The 17,404-nt window shown below is 42.1% G+C and overlaps 1 protein-coding gene across 2 annotated transcripts in view; it reads right to left on the bottom strand.

Moving 5' to 3' along the window:
* Nucleotides 1-17,404, bottom strand: part of LOC135397252 (uncharacterized) — a 121,942-nt gene that overhangs the window by 36,339 nt on the left and 68,199 nt on the right. Inside the window, exon 2 of one of the 2 annotated variants that reach the window (XR_010423621.1) lies at nucleotides 5,326-5,532. Coding sequence is in view for 1 of the 2 variants with exons in the window: in XM_064628706.1 (XP_064484776.1) it covers nucleotides 4,397-5,532 (1,136 nt within the window). In the remaining variant the exon portion in view is untranslated. Of the gene's footprint in view, nucleotides 1-4,081; nucleotides 5,533-17,404 lie in introns of those variants that run through there. The other variant, XM_064628706.1, reaches the window with a different exon arrangement.

The raw sequence follows: 17,404 nt of genomic DNA, 5'->3' as shown, positions 1-17,404 counted from the left end.
GGAATACGAAGAACAGGGCGCAAGGGTAAAAGAAAGGCGTTTTTGGCTCGCTCGCTGTCAATTCCATGGGGGACTGGAGCCTGTTGTCTCGGACTCTGTGGAAGAAACAAAAGCCCTTCGATTCGTTGGCTATTTCGACCGATGCACGACATTACCACTGATATATAACTTGTCTGCAGCAGATATCAGGGATTCTTCGAAGCTACTCACATACTGTTCCGCAAGAGGTACACAGTAAATCATTTTACACCTTTATTCGCTAAAAACATGTGTATTCTTATAAAAACACTCTTTTCTGTCCCGCATACTGGAGCAAAAAGTGCAGGAAGAGCATTACTAAAGATGTAATATCGACACACACTACATTTTATCCAGTGTCAATTATTAACGGTGTAAAGTGAGGTCTTGAAAGAGGTATTTACGTCCAATACACCTTTTTTACACCCCATTTGAACTGGGAATGCGGTGTTAAAATTGGTGTTTTAATTCATGACAGAAAAATTATGCTGGTTTCACAGCTCCGCTGAGCAAGTATACGCACATTATAGACGATAACCTGAGTTAAAACAGTATTTGACAGGGAAGGACGTTAGGAATTTAGCTGGTAACTTTGACTCGTTCCAGGCGTACGTGTTAATTGCAAAAACGCATTCGCCATCACCATTACAAACGTTTTCCACCGCCCCACAACACTTAACAAACGTGACCGAACAAATTGTATTTCAGCATATGATCCATCAGATACGCCAATATAGGCTACTTCGGCACTCACGCTGGTCCCACAGTGTTACCAAGCTAACGAGGCGTGCTGTGACGCATTGCGCTTCGGTTTAGGTTGTACGATGGAAGCACGGCTAAAAGTCTGCCGTGTTGAGGGTGGTGCTTGCCATAGAAGCAAGAATGTCGAACTATATGTCTCGGCATACTGCCGCGGAAGCTTGTATTACGCTAGCTATTTGAGAGGGGTATTTGCCAGTATTTGCCTTTGTCACTCATTAGTTTTATTCTAGATATTCATTCGTGTTTTCCTAAGTGACCCGGACTCTCGTAATCAGTGCCTATTTCTCAATTTTTTTCATTTCTAATCAACTCAACTCCATCCTAGAAGGTGTTTTGAATAGAATACTCTCCTTTTAAGCGTGTTTTTGTTTTTAAACGCCAATTATTTATTCTTTTAATTTTTTAATTCTTTTATATACCTCAAATGTCAAGAGGCATTACATGAGGGGGGATAACAGACAAAAGAGGGAACAAACAGTAACAGAAACGAACATGAGACAAATAGCGCACAAACAGTTAAGAAACAAATTATAACAAATACAACATTTCGCACTGCTTCACAAAATGTTCATGAGATTCTGAAGCTAGAGCATTCGCAGGGAGGGCATTCCACTCACGAATGGATGTTTGCATTGGGGAGTAATAAAAGTAATTAGTGTAACCAAAAGCTGATTGCAGTTTACATAAATGATCAACTCGGCCTGAGGAGTGATGAGCCATTTGCAAATAATGAGACCCATGATGGAAAAGTTTATACATGAATGAGAGTCTCCGTATTTTTCTTCGATTTTCTAAGAGAGGGATGAGTTGGATTTTTTTTTAAATCTGTGATACTCTGCCTGTCATATTTGTTATATATAAAACGGACAGCTTTGTTCTGAATGGACTCAAGCGCATCAATGAGGTACTTCTGATAGGGACTCCATATCAGCGACGCGTACTCTAATTTAGAGCGTACGAGTGTCTGATAGGCTAGCAATTTAACTGTGGGTGAAGCTAAATACAACGATCTCCGTAGGAAACCCAGTACCTGATTACCTTTATGACATATTTCTGTGATATGATTGTTCCAAGTCAGGTCGTTCGTAAGATGCACACCTAGGTATTTAAAACTAGCTACATTTTCAATTACTTTACTATTTAAGTGGTAGTCATACAAAATTCGTTTCTTTGCCCTCGAAAAGACCATACACTTTGTTTTTGACGCATTCGCCTCCATTAACCATTCATCGCACCAGTTTTGGATTTTCATGAGATCTAACTGCAATGTCGTACGGTCATCTTCAGACCTGACTGACCGATAAAGAACAACGTCATCAGCATATAGCCTAATGCACGACTGAATTGAAGAGGGTAAGTCGTTTACGTAAATTAAAAATAGTAACGGCCCTAAAACCGATCCGTGGGGTACACCTGATATTACCACAGAAGAGTCCGAAAAAGAATTTCCCCACTTAACACACTGAGTCCTGTTCTGTAAATATGCAGATATCCAATTAATTATACTAGTGTGAAGATTAAGAGTATAAAGCTTTTGAATCAGACGACAGTGAAGTACGCGATCAAATGCCTTTTTAAAGTCTATAAATATCGCATCCACTTCGTTACCATTATTAAGAGACGTATATATGTCAGTTACAAATTCAAAAAGCTGTGTCTCGCAGGAAAAGCCACTCCTAAAGCCGTGTTGATTGCTATAGAGATAATTACATCGAACCAATTGTTTCATGACAATAGAGTAGAAAATGTGTTCGAGTACTTTGCAAGACACACATGTAAGAGATATGGGCCTATAGTTAACAACGGCTGAAGTGTGAGCTGATTTAGGGACTGGTACTACAATTGCATGTTTCCAGTCATTGGGAACTACAGAAGTGTCCAAAGACTGCTGAAACAAGATAGCAAGAATCTTGCTTGAAAAGTATCTTGTAAGTTTTAAAATCTTTGAAGAGATATTGTCACAACCTGGGGATGATGATAATGGCAAATTATTAATAATCTCAAGAACACCCGAAATCGAAATTATGACTGGACCAACAGTGTACTCGTGCAAAGTGTCAGCAACAACAACTGGACATGGTTCATTTTCACAAGTAAAAACCGAAGAAAAGTATTCGTTGAATTTCTTAGCAGCAGCTGTGTCTGCAAGGGGTTGATTGGTGCCATCAACGATCACAGGCTTATTCGCACCCGCTTGGCTTTTCACAACTGACCAAAATTTTTTTGGATTAGCGGCCAACATACCACCAAGGTCTACACTATAAAACTTTGTTCTAGCATTCTTAAGAGCATTCCTATACTGTATAGTGCAACATTCCGACAGAGTGTCCACCTATGTTGGCTACCAACTTTCTTAGCTTGTCTATACAATCTCTTCTCTTTATTCAACATTTGTCGCAGTTCCTTCGTGTACCATGGACATGAATTAGAGGACCTAATCCTGACCTTTGGTATAAACTGATTAGAGCAGTAAAGTAGAGCGTCCTTAAAGTTTACCCAGTTCTCGTTTACATTGTGGAGAGACCATGCATTGCTCTAAGAAAGTCAAGTAAAATTGTTCCATGTATCTGTTCATACCGTCCACATCTGTCCTGTAATCATAAATGTATTTAACCTCTACCGCTTTCTTTGGGGCAGTATAAGACATGATAATGGAAACAGCCCTGTGATCACTAACTTCTTCAAGGACATCGCTGTACACAACAAATTCCGGGCTTTTTCTAAGGAAAATATCCAAAATTGCAGTTCCCCGGGTGTACTTATTGACAACCTATGTTAAGCTAAATTCCTCACAAATATGTAACATCGATGTACACTCCGTGTAGTTACGACAACCGGGGTGAGGGGGGGGGGGAATATGTTTAATGCAAAGTAAGAAGGAAAGGGAAAGGTTAGCCACGGTGTGGGCTTGCTATTCCCTAATGCTTTCAAGCAAACAGAAGAAAACAGCAAACAGGGGTGAGGCCTATTATTCTGCCAATCAATATCAGGCAAATTAAAATCACCACCGAACACAACAGGGTTATTCGGAAAACGACCCTATAATTTGTGAAAACACTCATCCAGTTTATCAAAAAATTCTATTCCCGCGTTAGGGGGGCGATAGCAAGATCCGATAATAAGATACATATGTTGCAACCTGACCTTAGCAAAAACTATTTCAAGGTCGTTCTCAACAAGGACAGGTTCGGACATAAGGTTATTTCGAATTGCTACAATAACACCACCTCCCTGTCTGTCCGATCTATCTTTTCTGTACACTCTAAATTATTTACTAAGTAATAAATTATCATTCATAACCTCTTTATTTAACCAGGTTTCTGTCCCAATTATTATTACATTCGCAGCACATGACTCTACCAGTGACAACACAACATCTTCAACTGGCAACAAACTTCGAAAATTCAATACAAGGAAAGACAACTCTGTGAGAGTGTTTCTAAACTGTCAAACATCATTAGAAATCGCAGGCGAACTAGTAATACGTGGATTATTGCATACCTTCATCAAAGCTTCATCAAAAATGTATACCGAGTCATCAACGTATAGTTTGTCGAAAAAATAAGCGCACTTTTTTATTAACATCACGAAAGCTTTTGCCAAAGTCTCTTTCTTTTCAAAGTTCTTTTCTAATCTTCCTAGTGTGTGCTGAGAAGTCTTCTTCAATCCAAACGTTTGGAGACGCTACGTATTTGAGCTTAGGGGCGGATTTAAGAACTGCTTCCTTTTGCTTGTAGTTACAAAACTTGGCAATAATGGGTTGAGGATTTCCATCACGTGTTGTTTTCCCTAATCCATGCACTCTCTCAACCTCGCCCAACTGCATCCCGAGATGCTCACTGATGAACTTAGAGAGGATATTCTCAGTCTCCTGCCATGTTTCAAAGGGTTGTTCGGGTATTCCCTTAAATATCAGATTATGACGACGCATCCTATTCTTAAAACTATCTATGCTGGAGAAACACCTCTTGACGTCAGTCCTGATGGCGGGCAACGCTTCTTGTATGCCACTCATTACTCCACAAATCTTCGTTATATCCGCTTTCAATTCGTTAATTGCCGTAACAGTATTTTCAAGCTTTTCGATGTGTGTAGAAAGATCTGTGACACCCTTAGATATGCCATGTAATTTGAGAGAATTCTCACGCTGGAGTTTGGTCACATTAGTTGACAAGGTTTCAATCATTGTTTGTAACCTGTCCAACTTTTCAGAATCCATTGGGCCAGGGTTCAATTCAACGTATCCCGATAAGATCAACAAGAGCACACAGAAGAAAGCATATAGAAGACTTGCGAACTTATTTGGGATTAACAACGAAGGCAGAACAAACGAAAAAATACCCGGTACAAGCGGCAACACACTGATACTAATACTGAACAATGCATAGGACATCATGCCTATCAGAATATTGGCGCAACAAGGTCGTCGTTTGTTACTGACTAGACCGTAAGGAGGAGGAGCCGGCAGAACTAGTAACCAACGGGGTTGATTCGTACAAAATATTTCACTACCCTGTGAAAATATAGGTACATAAGCAAACATACCGGAGATGCCGGCTCCTGATCCCAAGTAGTCGACGGTGCAAGCTGGTATAAATGACAGATCCAGGAAGTCACGTGGATGATTGTTGACAAAGCTTGAAGCAATTCCGGTCGAAGAAAGGTTGTCTTTCTCGGTGCGTCGAAACACGTTTCCCAAGTGATATGGGGTATCGCAGTGGCTGGTACAAAAGTTGATAGCAACAGGAACACCTGTGAAAATATAGGCACATAAGCAAACAGATGCCGGCTCCTAATCCCGAGTGCTGTAGGAGAAATATACCTAAGTAAAGGGTGTTAAACACCTTTCACTCAGGTGTAAAGGCAACACCAAAAAGGTGTGTGCCATGAGACAAGCCATTTACACCAAAAAAGTGTAAAGATTTTGCTGTGTAGAAGAAAACGTGAGGATTTTTTTAAAGAATTTCCGGCGGCCTTCCCATTTCAAGGCCGGAGAGAAGAATTCTTGGAGAAATGATAGTTGAATCAATGGCTGAAATGTATGAGTCTTATCCAGAACTATCACAACTACGGGCAAGCTAAGGGCATCTTCGACTGGCAGTCACCGGTCGCTCTAGACCGCCCTGGAGCGTGCGCTCTATCTTCTACTGGTCAAAACGGTGCGCTCTGACAACAGCTTTGGCAGTTGTTTCTTTCTTCCATCTTCTTTCTTCCTTCAGCTCGGAGCGCTCTGGCTGAGAGCATTGGTAACGCCAGTCGAAGATACTATGAGTTTTCACCCTCCATATGACAAACCCCATCGAACTGGTCACTCAACGGTTTTTATACCGATTAAGTTACATATATAGGGCTGCAGTTAGGTATCTTGAGGCACAACTTTGCAATGAGTGATTGTGGATTATGTTTTATAACCCACTAATATAATTAACGTGTACTGTAGAAGCATCATTCTAAGCTACGTTGTTTTACGTATCCTCTTCAAAGTTAGGTTCCTCAGTCAAAGGAGTTTGTAGCTCTCAGAACACGAGAACAAGTATTTCCTTTTATTCTTTTACACACACACACACACATACACACACAAAGAGTAAAGACAATTGAATTTCTCCATGGCCTCTTATGTCGGCATACCAAAGGTGCAGTTTAAACTTTATCGATAGGTGTTGGCTTCATGAAACTCGGCCATAAGAAACTCCTGTCCACTTCGTAAACTAGTATTCAGTGCAAAGATAAGACATGAATACGTTCGACGAGGACATCAATAGGCAATGATTTTCGCAAAATTACGGGGAAATTATTAGTATGTGGAATTTCGTTTTAATATACTTTTTTTGTTATTGCCCTGCATTGCACTGTACACTGAACAACACTACGACCTAGAGCAGTCCAATCGTAGAATTTGCACGTAAACTATTAAGTAACCTGAAATACCACGGAATATTTGTATGAAGCATTATTGTTGAATATTCTGACGTCTTCGGCCATGTCGGGATCCAGTACATCACTATGGAACACGTACGTCTGTTCGTCCAGCTGCATTGCAATTCTTTGCTTTGCGCAACAATACGTTGATCGTGATGGCGCTCGTTGTCTCGTATCACTTTCGTCTCGCTGATTATTTCCCCTAAGACGCCATATGTTTGGCGGGTGCAGCAAAAATGGTAGCAGCAGCAGTACACAAAAATGTATCGCAGTTGATTGTGTCAACGCCTGCTGCTGGTGCTGTGGAAGAAAGAAAGATAGAGAGAGAGAGAGATAGAAAGAAAGAAAAGCGTGAGCTTGTACAGCTAGAGGGTCGCTACTCCCAATTACTTGCACGACCTGTTAGAAAACCAAAGTTGTTTTCATGCATTAATGACCGTTCGAAACGCTTCTTTAGTTTCGCCAGCTAGTGGGATTTGCAAAGAGAAAAGCAACACCACCATTCGCTGTACACACAATCACCCTCGCCCAAATTAAACTATAGCTCCGAGGTCTATCGGTGGCATGCATACGTGATGCTCTCCAATGCCTTGGGACCTTATTACATTCACTCACCTCCGCGTGTCCAGGCAGTTGGCAGGCGAAAGCGTCGTGAATCATTCATAATTAATTTACATTTAATATGGTTGTGACAGTGCTGGTGGGTGATTCCACGTAAGACCAGGCAGGCTGGCCCAAACGTGGTCTCAGATTTTGCTTTAAGAATTATATGTTGTTGGCCGGTACCTCTAGGTGACGAAGTCTTTGATTCAAGTCTCTATGTCCATTTCTTGCAGAGAAAAAAAAAATAAGCGTGAAGTTGGATGGAATTCGCTTTTATCGAACTGTTCGTTTTTACGAAGTTTGGCCGCTCGTGGTGGAGACGCGGCGCCCGGAAGAAACCTTTGTGATTTTTTTCTTGTTCTCCATACGGAGGAGAGTGGACAGAGGCGTGCAAAAAATGATCTGCGAAATCCGCCATCTTTATGTCAAAAAATGACAAACTTGGCCGTAGCGTCTGTTGAAAAGTTCCTGATGAGCAATATATCATTTTGTTCGGCATGAAATGTGCTTTCCGGTGGTATAAGTTTGATAAGTTTGATATTTGTAGGTGCAGTACTTCACACACTGCAGCCGCGCAAAAAAAAAAGGAAAAAATCCGAAAGTAGCTCATACATTCAAGCCATTTTCTGAAAAGCCACATCATTTATCGCCTTGATATTTTTGTGACTGCCTAAAGGTTCTGGTTTACAGAATATGCAAAAACATGTTGCATAATTTGCAAATAATCGGCGCTACATGGCTCCAAAATGAGCCTTCCAGTCACATTACGCGTGTGGTGGCTATGACCTCTTACGTTTCACCACGTCACAGAGACCCATGCACGTTTGAACAGAGGTGAGGTTGCCTGGTTCCATTCAGGTTCCTAATCCCATATACTAAGCTGAAGTAGGCGAGGGTGTTACTGCTGATAGCAACCTTCATAAACGCAGTGGCCATGGGAACTCATTACCCCTTCCCAGGGGCTGAGTGCCACACTGTTGAGATATCGGTGTGGGAAGGTTCGGGACCGAAAGGTGTGTCTTCACTATACCGATCAGCATAGTGAGACCGGACAAAGCACATCAAGGAGAGCCGATCGGCCTTGCCGATCGGTATAATGAGGACGCACCTTCATGGTCTACGGTTACCATGTTCCACTATACCATTGCAAGCTAGGATATTAGTTGTAAGCATTGTGTTCTCTGGGTGGTTGCACCACGCGCATTTTCTATATACCGGTGAGGAATGCTTTCATCTTCTCTCGAACCGCACCCATTAAAAAGATGTTATAGGACACTTCATGGACGAAAAGACATTAGACGACTATATGCCTTTTCAATTATCAAGTGTCCTCCATCCTTACGGCTGGGCGCGTACAATTGCTCACTGGACATTTTCACCGGACAATTGCTCACCAATGAAACGCTGAAGCGACTATTGCTCACCTCATCATAGAGTACTCTAGACCCTATCCTGTGATTCTATTACCTCGAGAGAGCTCCCTTGCAGTTTCTGCTCCTTTGGAATTACACTGCCATCGAATCCAGTCATTTTCAGCGACCTTTTGACACAGTCATAGCCGTCCAAAAGAAGTTTCGGTTTTCCAATGGGAGTAACGACTTCCATAATCAACGTCGTCTGAATCTCAGGTGCTTTCACTTACTTCATTTATAGGTATGGTCACGGATCGTTTTCCTTTGGGAAACATCCCGTGTCATCATCACTTCTTATTCATGTATTGTTGTTGTTGTTTCCTTTGTATTTCTTCGTTCCTTTCTTTCTTTCTTTTTCTCGTACTGTACCCAATCGGCACCCGCACTATCCATCGCGCATCCATCGACACTCGCCTAACGTGGCAGGAACCTTCCATCCTAGTCCGTAGGGATTCAACCTCGCATACACAAACCAGGTGGTCTCCTGGAGACATGAACTTCAGAATAGCCTTTCTCCGATTCAACCACCCAGGGAATTTGCACTTCCCGCATAAACATGCTAATCATAACGTAAGGCTACGCAAATACGCTTCTCACCGTACATCGTGCCGACGTATATATACATAATACGCAGATGAAAAAAAAAAAAGAAGGAGAAAAACAAGTCTTCAGTATGCATATGTGAATCAATCAAAGATGACAATCGTCATTTGTGCTCAACGTGTACAATTGTATTTTCATTTGCACGAAAACTATACAGAAACGAATCGAAACGATCGAGCTTCAAGGAGCAAGCTCCTCATCAGATGCACTTACGCTTTGCAAGTTGGGTCATTCATTCATCTCCAATAATGGAATATGTTAATGAAGATAATTCCGTTGCTATATTGGCCTATGTCACGAAACATGACAAAGTGACAACATAACAGCTGGATGAGCATATGTCCTCTTTGAGCCTTTAGGGGATGTGCAATTGTCCGGGATCCGCTTACGGCATGTTTCCTGTTTAAAAGCAAGACTTGGTCGACTCCCTAAACCCCCACTCGTTTAATTCACTTTAACCATTCCTCTTATAATAGGCACATTCATGGTTCGAGCCATTTTCCCTACCATGTAGTGCACTCATATGTATATGTCTAACCAAACACAACAAGTAGCATACCACGCACGTTTGATATGTAGCAGACGAACGATGAGCGCACTAGCGGTAATATCGCCACATACGTGATGTTGCCGGAAGGCTCACTTTGGAGCCCTGTAACGCCGACACCACGCAAATAATGCAACATGTTTTAGCACATTCTACTATCGCAAGTCTTTAGATAATCACGAAAAAAAAAATCAAGGCGATAAATGATGTGGCTTTTTAGAAACTGGCTCGCATGTATAACATACTTTGCGATTTTTACCATCTTTGCGCGGCCGCACCTACAGATATCAAACTTATACCACCAGAAAGCACATTTGACGACGAACAAAATGATATATTGCTCATCAGAAACTTTTCATCAGACGCAACGCAGAACGGACCTGAATACAACAGTAAAGTGAAGGACCGCCTAAGTTTGCCACTTTTTACGTAAAGATGCGATTTGGTGGAGTCTTTTTCTACACCTCTGCCCACTGTCCTCTATGTGGGCAACAACAAAAAAATCATAAAAGTTTCTTCCGGGCGTTGCGTCTCCGCCAGGACCGGCCAAACTTCGGAAAACCGAAAATTTCGATAAAAGCGAATTCCACCCGACTTCACGCTTATTTGTTCTCGCCAACGAATCGACATAGTTGCTTGAAACAAACTGCTTCGTCACCTAGAGATATCGGCCAACAACATATAATTCTTAAAGCAAAATCTGAGACCACGTCCGGACCAGCCTGCCTGGTCTTACGTGGAATCACCTTGGTAGTAATGAACAAAATGTGGCGTACTACTCGTACTACAGAGTCTATTTTATACTTGAACTAGCGTAACTAGAGATGCAAAATTTCCGGAAATTTTGAATCGCTCGAAAAAATACGTTTTTTGGGGGTTTTTATCCCGAAAAATTGGAAAAAAATTGAAACAAATGTGGTTACTGCTGAGTCGAAGCATTGCCGGCCAAACCACAGCATACAATGAGCTAGAAGCTTTAGTAGAGTTCATCTTCTAGGCATAAATGCAGAGCAGAGCATCCTATGAGACTGCTGTCTACTCAGCGATAGGTAATTAGAACAACGTGTCCACTCCGACCAGAACTCCGACATTATGTGAATGCACCAAAATTTCCGGTTTTTTCCGGGGCTTCGCATCTTTAAGCGTAATGTATAGGCTCAGTAGGTAAAAAGCCGCAGTAGAAGGGGAGGGGGATATGTTTAATGCGAAGTAAAGGACGCACCAGACACACCAGACGCACCAGAAAAAAGAGAAGGGAAAGGTTAGCCACGGTGTAGGCACGGCCACGGTAGCCGCAGAAGAAACTCGCATATTTTCCTTCGATTATCCATGAGGGCGGGAGGCATGAGCTTGGGCGCACACGGAGAAACAAACACAGACTGTGTGCGCCCAAAGCTCAGGCTGATCTCGCTATAAAAGCGTACGCAATCGGCGCTAATGTGCAGTACACAGTAAATACATCTGTTACGGCGTTGTGGGGCTTCTCACCTTTCCATTAAACACTCAGCAGTCATGAGAGCGAAGAAAGCCACACCCGTGGGTCATCTCGACCGAATGTACATTTTGGCAACCTTTGATTAAATGCCACATGTGGGTTCAGACTTCATGGGGCCGCATTTAAATATCTTGGGTCACAAACTCAACAATCCTCTGTGGAAACAAGGGAAAAGTGTGAATGAGGTGCCTCGCACGGCGGCCTCTTTTACCAACTATGCGATTTATCATAACATTTCAATCTAGCGTAGATGATGGAGTACCTAACGGGCGCGGATTCTTACTCCTGTTAAAGGCTGACGCGCATATTCTGTGTATGAAAGGTATCATAAATATCAAACGCATAAAACGTGTCGTTTCCAGTTTCCCTACGTGTGCATCATCATTTTGGAACGGCGTTATTGCAACAGTACACTTGCAGACGCAGAAAACAAGGTGGGCGGCATAAGGTGGGCGGCGTTGGGATGGTCCTTTTCGTAACAACGACTGTAAGGTCAAAACCTCCATCGTACTCTGATGATTATATCGTAGATTTGAAGGTACACTGCACATGTGCCTAAGGTGATGCAGAATTTACTACAACGCTGCGTATTTCAATTTAAGTAAGCAGAAAATTTAACTTGTATGTATGTGAAAGATTGGTATACTTAAACAGCTTGGGGCGAATTTTGTGATGTGATGTGATAGAAGAAGGAAAAATCAATCAATCAATCAATCAATCAATCAATCAATCATCAATTCTGTATCACTGTATTTTAGGCAAGCTACACGTAGAAACTGTTCATACCATTCTTCCTCAGTGAAGGTCTAATGTCCATCTTTTAATAGGACTAAAGAATCCCTTTCTTAGGTTAAATCGACTAGAGTGAACATATAGACTGAAGTGGTTATGCACATAACGCTGCGTATGGGCATGACAGTGAGTGCCGGTATTGAAAACCTCATGATTAATGTCGCAACAAGACTGAGTTATAACTTACAAGTCAGCTACTTCACTCCTTCATTACATATCTAACATAATGAAAATAAGTGTACGGCGATGAATACCCAATATATTTGTCGAACATGAGAGAACTAATGTTCTGAGGCTGGAACAACATAGAAGGGACAATCACATACAAGGCCTCAAGTTGCCTTAGAAATTAACGATGAAAGATGAAAGTCACTGAAAAGGTTAGCCAGCTGTAGGACTCGAACCCACATCTTCTGGATTGCCGGTCCAGGGCTCTACCAATTGAGCTAAGCTAACACGCCTTCTCAGCGACTTCCAGGGTGCGTCGTCTGAAGGGACAAACCAGTCACTCTCTCTCTCACTCATACTCCTTTCACTCTTACATTTTTGCACACTCATACACACATTCATACGACAGGGGTCGACGCAAGCGGCAAATGTTGAACATGAGAGAACGGTAATCCAGGAGATGTGGGGGGTTCGAGTCCTACAGCTGGCTAACCTTTTCAGTGACTTTCATCTTTCATCGTTCATCGTTAATTTCTTAGGCAACTTGAGGCCTTGTATGTGATTGTCCCTTCTATGTTGTTCCAGCCTCAGAACATCAGTTCTCTCATGTTCAACATTTGCCGCTTGCGTCGATCCCTGTCGTATGAATGTGTGTATGAGTGTGCAAAAATGTAAGAGTGACAGGAGGATGAGTGAGAGAGAGAGAGAGTGACTGGTTTGTCCCTTCAGATGACGCACCCTGGAAGTCGCTGAGAAGGCGTGTTAGCTTAGCTCAATTGGTAGAGTTCTGGACCGGTAATTCAGAAGATGTTGGTTCGAGTCCTACAGCTGGCTAACCTTTTCAGTGACTTTCATCTTTCATCATATTTGTCGAGTTTTCAGTCAGCGCTAGATTTACCACCCTCAGTGAATAGCAGAAATGGAATCGTTGTTATTCTCCGCAAGTGATGCCACACTGACACACAGGGGCCTGTCACTTCGGTATGCGATTCTTTTGCGTGATTATTGCTGTTTGTTTGTTTTTGTTTTGTTGCCTTACTTTTTTGTTTTCGTTTTACACAACATATGCATGTCGTGTCTGTAAAACTGGGACGTGGATGATACCTCTACCTACATTTGACGTCTCATCTCGTATTTGTTATGTAATGCTTATGTAATCGCGTTCCGATACGAATAGAGCTTTCCCAGGACCCAACAGATAAAAACCACAAGCAAGGTGCAAAATAACCGGGAAATTTCTATTCGTGCTCTCGTAGGTAAAGGACCTGCTTCCGTACTTATTACTTTATTCAACGCAATATTTTTTGCCGTAGAACGCTTCCGTGCGGAGCAAAAGCGGAAGGAAATAGACGGAGGACCACTGCGAAGAAATTGAGATTGCTTGGCTCTCTCCTACATAATCATGAAACCAGAGGCCAAACTTAGATGAAGCTCACCGTGCTCTAACGCTGCTTTCGTGACGATGCGCGATTCGGAGTGCAATATTTGACGAGGCGCACGATCATTTACAGTCTACGTTTGTCACATAAAACCTTGAACAATGCTTAAAGGCGCTAAAGGACAGATCAGCTATAGGCAGATACTCAATCGTAGGCATAAAGTGCTCCTTGCAAAAACTGTTGTTAATGTAGGGCTAGTTAGGCTATATGGTATGGGTTACATATTGCGAGCCGCACAAAAAATGTTGCATGTTCTCATGTGCTCCATGCATATGCAAAAGATGTGCGAGGGTACCTTTTCGTGTACCACACGTGATTGCATAATGAGCTCATCAGTTTGTGTTAATGTCAACCCAATTGGAAATATATGATAGAGAAATTTTCAGACCATCTATGTAGGTACTACTCCACGTGTGTGTAGAGATGGGAGTTTTTATTGAAGTACAAACATTTATAGAAATTTACAATTGGGACTGCTAGATCTTCCTGCAACGCAGCACCGGCTTAAAATACATTATAAATTACACTCTGAGGGAGCAAGTCATATATCATGTTAGCAACATGTCACAATAAAACTGAGATATAAACTACAGTATATCCACAACTAAAACCCGCGACTAGGGGAAAATAAATAAAAAAGGGACGCACAGAAACACAAGTCTCAATCTCAGTATATATTTGTTTACTCAGGTCTTTTTGCGGCACCCAGAAAGCATTCCCGCAACTCATTTAAACAGATGAAACTGACTAATAGAACGGAGATGTAATGGAAAATTATTCAATTAAAGTAACATTTCCTTCAAAGGAGAGGACGGAACACATAAATTCATCCCTTCTTAACGCATATGATAAATATATTAATTGTAATGTTGTTGGGTACGTTCATCCGTATGTTTGAATCGCATAAGGCACATGAGAAGCGACTAGTGCATAGTGTTTTTAGAGTTTGGAACTGGAGTTGAATTAGAGTGAATTTGAATTTAGAGAGAGAGAGGTGTCTTAGCTTAGCAACTGCGCATGTGCCTTTGTTTCTTAAATCAATATGATCGTGCCACAGGAAACGTTCAACCAGAACGACACCCGGAAAATTCTCAAGGAGAAACACGCGATAATAGTTATTCCGACAGCAATAAAAATAACCTTCTTCGTTTTGGAGTAGCCAGATCTGACTGGGTCGGGAATAACCTCTCTATATTTTTCTTTCTTTTTCCAATCCAATCCAATCCAACATTCGTCTTTCTATTATTTTTCCGCTTTGAGGACGAAAAATTACAAAATATAATTAACAAGCTGGTTATAGGACAACCAAGGCAATCATTTTACAAAAGTGGCATTTGTTTGGGCAAACAAACGGGGTATATACGAAGCTTCCTTGAACAAATATTTTTGTGTCATCAACAGATAATACTAATGTCGCAATAGACCTCACGTACTCTGTGAACCCATTGACATCTATTAGAAATCGAAACTTCCCTAAGGTGGAGCCCTGTGGAAGGGTCCCAGGGGGAGGAGAGCCGTCGACATTTCGAACAGAGACTGTTCGTCTTCTGGTCACTCTCTGTCCCTGGGCAGCCTCTGTTCGAAATATCGGCGGCTCTCGTTCGAGTCTCTTCCCTTAATATTTCCTTACCGGCTCACTTGAATTTCTAGCTTTCTGCGTGAGACATCCTGTCAGTAAGGTATATAGCTCGTAATATGACGTCCTGCGTCTTCCATATCTTTCGAGTTTTATAAGGAGATTGTCATGATTAGTGTCAAATATAGTGGGAAGCTAGTAGCTCACATATGGTATTGGCTTCGCTGGGCGACCTTCACTCTCTTCAGCCAGAGGTACGCAGAAGCTGTTCCAATATAAGCTTGATACTTTGTCCTCCGCCGTGTTTGGCAATGCGGGTTTACACAAATTGTCCCATAACTTTTCTGGTTTTTTTTTCACCCTATGTTTGAAGAGGAAAGAGGTTGTATACACCATTATCGGTGTGCAATAACGTACCATTTTCTCAGTACCTTATGCACGTGGCGCATGGAAGCAGCTTTACAGTTCGCCTCCCTATAGGACCGTTTCCCTATTCAAATGTTGTAAATGACCAGCGAAACCTTTGTCATTACCAAGGGTCGTATCAAGTGTCATATACCCCAAAGCAGATGTGCAAGAACTATTGAGATCTCTTACACAGCCTATGTGTAGACGGCAATGGCTACAAGGCGACGGGCACTCTCGCTACTACACGTAGTAGACCGTGAGCAAGTAGACACTGAGCTGAAATTCTGTGATATTTCCACCTTAGCTCGGACTGTTCAAACGCTTTTGCACAGGTTCTGTTTGAACGCCCCTCTCATCATTTGTTAGTTTATCCTTTATTTCATAATTATTTTTCTTTTTATTTATTTCCTATTTCTTAATTTTCTTTATTTATTTATTTATTATTTTTTCTTTTCGTCTAATAAACATATCCCCCCCCCCCGTACGGGTGTCAATTCCTCCATAAAATTGGGAGGACTGACTCAGTAAACTGTTCACTTTGTGCAACCGTCGAAGACACTGAGCACACTCTCGCGCACTGCTCCAGATATGCATCGCAAAGGGCCACGATGAAGTCTGTTCTCGACCGACTGGACAACTTTGACATCGTAACAGTACTGGGTACATGGCCCCCTGACAAGAGGGACGCTGCCCTATCAGCGCTTGTGACTTTTATACAGAGTAGTGCATTGGAGACACTCGACTAGGGGTGTGTACTTCATCATGCACTATGGTAACCGCATGTTCGGTCTTGTGTCTGTGTTGCTGCCTCTATATCCGTATAGACGAGAGTGGTGTATTTCTTTTTTCGGGGGGAAGGAAGAAGGGGGGTTCGTTTATAGGAGTTGGCGAATGCGTCGTGTGATGCATTATATATCTCCCTTTTTCCCCCACCCATGAACATCATCAACGGTTCTCAGTGAGATTTTCTCATTCGTTGCTGAGACAGCGCGTCACTTTGCAGACAGACGGGCCTTTGGTATGTTGCAATCCTTTCCATGCATCTCGTAAATTCGCCTTCCGGCTGCTTAATTGTGGCTTTGATTCCTCGTGCGTCCGAACAGGGGAATAAGCACGCTTGTTTTCTTTGTTTGCATCGCTTTATTTATTTATTTTTTTACATCCTTTACTGTTTCGGGTATGTGAGCAGCCGTCCAGCCAGCCTTCAGGTTGCCAAACCAAATTTATTTTATTTTCATCCGTTGCTCAACGAAATCAAATTAACAAGGAGAAACAACTCATCAAAAGGAGAACTGCATTTATAACCGGCCAGATAACATATGCACGGATTAGTTGCATTCTGTGTTAACTATGGGAGACGCTGGGCAAGATTTTGAGAAGCACATCCAGCTGAAAAAAGCTTTCCAGAAAATGTATACAATTCTCGTTACAGTGTTGTTTGCCGTTCGAAGAGTTTCAAAATCGCAATCACGATTAGGTAGCCACGATATTCAACACCGACACTGATAAGCATGTAGTGAACTGTCTATTATATTATATTAGATTAGATTAGATTAGATTTCCACCAGCTCCCGTGGCATAGTGGTTAGGATGATCGCTTTCCACGCCTAGACTGGGAGGTGACACGGGTTCGAATCCTCTCACCGGCTGTGCTGTCTGAGG

The sequence above is a fragment of the Ornithodoros turicata genome, chromosome 1 (genome assembly GCF_037126465.1).
Source record: "Ornithodoros turicata isolate Travis chromosome 1, ASM3712646v1, whole genome shotgun sequence".
Classification (NCBI taxonomy): domain Eukaryota; kingdom Metazoa; phylum Arthropoda; class Arachnida; order Ixodida; family Argasidae; genus Ornithodoros; species Ornithodoros turicata.
Note: the sequence above shows the minus strand (reverse complement) of the source record. Positions and strands in the feature narration are given on the sequence as shown.